This window comes from Rhagoletis zephyria, unplaced genomic scaffold, assembly GCF_001687245.7.
Source record: "Rhagoletis zephyria isolate East Lansing unplaced genomic scaffold, Rhagoletis_zephyria_1.1 Rzeph_scaffold_20526, whole genome shotgun sequence".
NCBI lineage: Eukaryota > Metazoa > Arthropoda > Insecta > Diptera > Tephritidae > Rhagoletis > Rhagoletis zephyria.
In genome coordinates, this window is record NW_016177584.1 from 3,445 (window position 1) to 8,414 (window position 4,970).

A 4,970-nucleotide genomic window follows, 5' to 3' on the forward strand; every position below is an offset into this window, starting at 1 on the left:
AACGCTAAAAAAATTATTTTAAAAATAAAAATCCAGAAAAAACGATTATTCTTGATCGAAAAAGATCTTAAAATAACTGTTAAATGTGATCGGGAAAATAGAAATCCAATTTTAACAGTTAAATTATTATTTTTTTATAAAAATCATAACCTTTACGTTCGCTGTATTTTTTAAAAAAAAAAAATTTTTATTTACAAAACCTCGCTTTTTGGAAGTATGTAGATATTTTCAAATCGGTCCAGCTCGCATAAATTTTAATATTTTTCCGAAATATTTTGGCGGAGGTCTTAAAAAATAATAAATGATTCCGATGAACAAAGTACAAATATTTTATGGAGAGTGACAACGTAGCTAAAAATAAAGTTGTTTGTGTGATGCTATAAATGGGGAAGAAAATGTGTATAGCGTATGTGGAAGATATTTGTAAATGGTAATTTTCGAGTAGAATTTGGTTTTAAAGATGTCTTACATTTTATGGTAAGCTTTTTATGCGAAACATTTGTGGATTGCATTGCAAATTTGCAAAAAATGGCCAGTATTTGTGGGAAAAGTCACTTAGATCAATAACCGAAAGAAGATATGTATATTCGTATGTAGGTTAATTTGTAGAAAAAAATTATGTGTAACGTATTTTTTAGTATTTGGACAGTAGCAAAGGTTTAATCTTTTTTTAGTTTATGTAAACAGTCTGTGAGGATTGTATCATCATTTTGAAGTTTCGTCTTGCATTCGAGCAGCTCCATATGTACATATATGTTTTGTAGTATGCAGTACAATTATAGTTTTATGTTCCACAGATAATACCTGATATTTTTTTTATTTTTTAATTAGACTATGCTTTTATCTCAGCTATAGCCCAAAAGTCATAACTGCCTTCTCTACAACACATTTTATAGGATTTTATTATTTAGTTCCCTCAACAGTTTCGGGGACTTGGAAAAAAATACTTACATTTAACAGCCTCCACAAAGTTGAATATCTTATCTCTGTCCTCGTCACACTAATCCCCTGTCGAACTAAATGTATAGACATATGTATGTACATTATAAAGATAGCAAGTGACCATAAATTTTTACGATCCCTTCACCTGCCAATTAATCAAAATATTTGGCCTCACGTCTTCTAGACATTTATTATTATCAGCTGTAAACACATACGTACATACATATGTACGTACACCATCTGATTAGTTTGCTATGTGCCGACATACTTATTTTAATATATACTACAATGTATACTCGTATGCATACATACAAACGTACATAATAAACCGCTTTAATCTTACTCCCACAAAGACAACACACAAGCACAACTCCAGCTTAATCTGAATTAATGTTCATTGTTTCTTCTTATTCCATCTTATCATCCACTAGAAACCGATTAATTTTAAAAACGTTCGCAAATTTGCACTCGAACGCTTCAAACGCAGACGCGATCCACACGGCAACGCAACCAGACCACATACATTGCAATCTGAAAGGGAAAGAGTTGTAGCTGGTAGCATTTATGGTGGCATCGGCGACGGAGCAGGTACTTCGTCAGTAACGTCATTGAGCTCTGGCAGCTATAACGTTAAGCGTTCAGTGTCTGTGGAAACACTCGAATTACCAACGGTAGTAAAAGTTTCAAAGTCAACTGGCACAAAGCCAAAACGTCCAAAGCGTTTGCGTACGCCACCACTATCATCGATCACACCACGCACGAGCTTACGTCACAATCAGTATAAACAACGACTGCAACATCATCAATACACCGATGCGGTTGTGGATGCGAGCGTATTAAACGGTATGATGGCACAACAGAATGGTGATAATGAGTAAGTTATAGAGCAAAAAAAAAAAAAGAAAATAAAAAATAAATTCACCTTACCAAAACCCACTCACTCTATTCCTCTCTCTCTCTCACCTCATCGATATCTTCTTTAGAACTAAACCTCTCACACAGGCCTACCTCACGGAGAAGCCAAAAGTACAACCAAAATATGATGTTCATCGCGATGTATTATCCCACGAGGTGGTCATCAAACAGACCGGCTATGGCGCACGCGACAAAAGTATCCCATCGGGTATGCGCCGTTCATGGGAGAATTGGTCCTTTCTCTCGCTGTTCGCTGGCATAGTGCCTATCGTGCAATGGCTGCCGCGTTACTCATTGCGTCGTGACATGATGGGCGATCTTGTAGCTGGCGTCACAGTGGCCATTATGAATATACCACATGGCATGGCCTATGGTATACTTGCTGGTGTGACACCTGGTTGCGGGTTGGCGTTAGCCATATTCCCGGTACTAGTGTACATGATATTGGGTACCTCGAGACACATATCGATTGGAACTTTTGCTGTGATATCTATGATGACTTTGAAAGTGGTGCAAACATACGCAACGGAGGACCATGTGATATTGGCACCAGCAATGGTGCGAAATGGCACAGCGGCGGAGGCGACGGAAATTGTAAAGGTAGCGGAGATAATAACACCAATAGAGGTGGCAACAGCGCTGGCGTTTTGTACAGGACTTTTGCATGTAAGTGAATAGTGGATGGTATGTATTTAAGGCAACTTTTGAGAATCTTAAGAATATTAGATCTGCTTAAAAAGTTGAACTATTATTTTATATACATAAATATGTATGTATGTGTGTATATGGAAAAGGAAGGAGGGAATTTGTGCTTTTAAGCTGCAAGTTAAAATATTTTTGGCGCTCAGAAACTTACGTTCCACAAAATAATTTCTATATATGTGAATAGGATACATAAGGAGGTGACTTAAGTGGTTAAGATAAATAGATAAAAGTGTGGAATGTGTTTATAAATTAACTGTTGCTTTAGCAAATAACTCACACTAGTACTTTTGAAAGCGATCAAAAGCGCGTAAAGTAGTTCAACGAAACACAAGTGGAAAGTAATTTAAATTTGCTTTAAGTAAAGAAAATAGTTTTGTTCCACATGAGCCCACTGCCCAAAGCAGCCCTCACGCTACAAAAATGGGAAGTAGAGAGCAAATACGTTCCACTTTTGGATCGTAATGTCTTCTTCTGCGTGCCCGAAACAGCCCGGGCACAAATGTGCAAAAAGTTAAATTGCCATAACTGATTCCGGGCACGAAATTGGTTGTAAATTGGTTCAAATTGTAAATTAATAGCTTCCATCAGTTCCATTTTAACACACAATCTGCTTATAAATATTTGCCCATATCATCTCACTTCAACTATAGTTAACTTCAATTTATCCCTCTCTTTCACACAGCTTGGCATGGGCTTCTTTCGCCTCGGCACATTGGCTGCGCTGCTTAGTGATCCGCTGGTTAATGGCTTCACCACCGGCGCTGCTGTGCATGTCATTGTCAGTCAACTGAAGGATGTGCTCGGCGTCCACATACAACGCTACAAGGGTGCCTTCAAAATTGTCTACACCGTCTTCGATCTTTTCAAATCCATACCAAAAACGAATATTATAGCGCTTTCTATTTGCATATGCATTATAATCTTTATGACGATCTGCAATGAGTTCCTCAAACCTTGTCTACGCAAGCGTTGTCGCTTGCCCTTCCCCGGCGAACTAATTTCAGTCATTGGTGGCACTTTGGTGTCACGCCTACTCGATGTGCATGGCAATTATGGTGTGACATTAGTCGGTGATATCCCAAAGGGTTTACCAATGCCCGAACTGCCGCGCTTGGATTTAATACCCATGGTAGCGGTGGATTCAATAGCGATTGCAATTGTTAGTTTCTCGGTGGTTATGTCCATGGGATTGACATTCGCGAAGAAACATTCATATGAGGTGCGTGCCAATCAGGAGCTCTTCGCTTTGGGCATGGCCAATTGTATATCAAGTTGTTTCTCCTGCTATCCATTGGCATGTTCGCTCTCGCGTTCTGTGATACAAGAACAGACAGGTGGTGTGACGCAGCTGGCGTCACTCGTATCTGCGATATTGATTATAATGACATTGCTGTGGATGGGTCCATTCTTTAGCACACTGCCGCGGGTGAGTTATTAGTAAAATATGTAGGAAAATAATTTTTGTTTCATTGTATGTTTTAGTGCGTGCTGGCTGGCGTGATTATTGTTGCCTTAAAACCGATGTTTATGCAAGCAAAAGAGCTGAAAAACTACTCCAAACAGGGTAAATTGGAGCTTCTTACATGGATTGCGACGTTTGTGTCGGTGGTGTTGATTGACATTGACTATGGGTGAGTATCGGAGAGTTCAATATTAAAAAATGTCGTGAGATTTGAGAAACTTGATACTAAGTGCAATATTTAAAATTAATTCAACAAAGTTTCCTACAAATTTTGAGCCTTTTCATTAAATTTATTAGAGATTTTGAGCATGCAGTTTTGTGGAATATAAAACATTTTTTTTAAGAAAATTAAAAATTTTGAGTATAGAATTTAGACATTGAAATTGAAATAAAACGTAAAATTTTTTATCTATAAGTTCTAATTTATGGAAAAATCTTGAAATACTTTTTTATATCTTTCAATTCCCTTCAAAAAATATATATCGCTCATTCCGATACGTTGACTGAAAGCCAGTTAAAAATTTCAAAATCAAAAATTTTTATTTTGTACTATTTATGTATGTATATAAAAAATAGAAACACGCGATGAGCGACCTCTAAATCTTAATAGAAAAGGCTGCGCTCTTTTGACAGGCGTGTTTTTACCTGCCCCGAAAATATTTCATAAGGGATTTTGAAAAAAGTCGTATTTTTTTAAACCAGTCTAGTGCCCCCAATGGCTCCCCAGTACTTCCTGCATTCGGAGTATACCCTATACATACACACATACATACATAATCATAAATTCACTAAAATTTCTCTCATTATCTTCACAGCCTCCTTATCGGCGTTGTCATCTCACTGCTGGCGCTCTACATCAAAGGACTCAAACCCTACTGTTGCCTGTTGGGTGTAATACCCGAAGCAGCAGCCGTCTATGTCGATCTCAATCATCATCGCAATGCAG

At 37.6% G+C, this 4,970-nt stretch overlaps 1 protein-coding gene across 1 annotated transcript; it reads left to right on the forward strand.

Moving 5' to 3' along the window:
- Positions 1-408: 408 nt before the first annotated feature.
- On the forward strand, positions 409-4,966 carry LOC108380838 (solute carrier family 26 member 10-like; the record flags this gene model as incomplete). Its single annotated transcript, XM_017637238.1, has 6 exons — positions 409-477; positions 1,374-1,816; positions 1,926-2,523; positions 3,245-3,988; positions 4,045-4,193; positions 4,840-4,966. Coding segments are annotated over exons 1-6 (2,130 nt in total), but the record flags the coding sequence as incomplete, so codon positions are not given.
- Between the last annotated feature and the right edge of the window lie 4 nt (positions 4,967-4,970).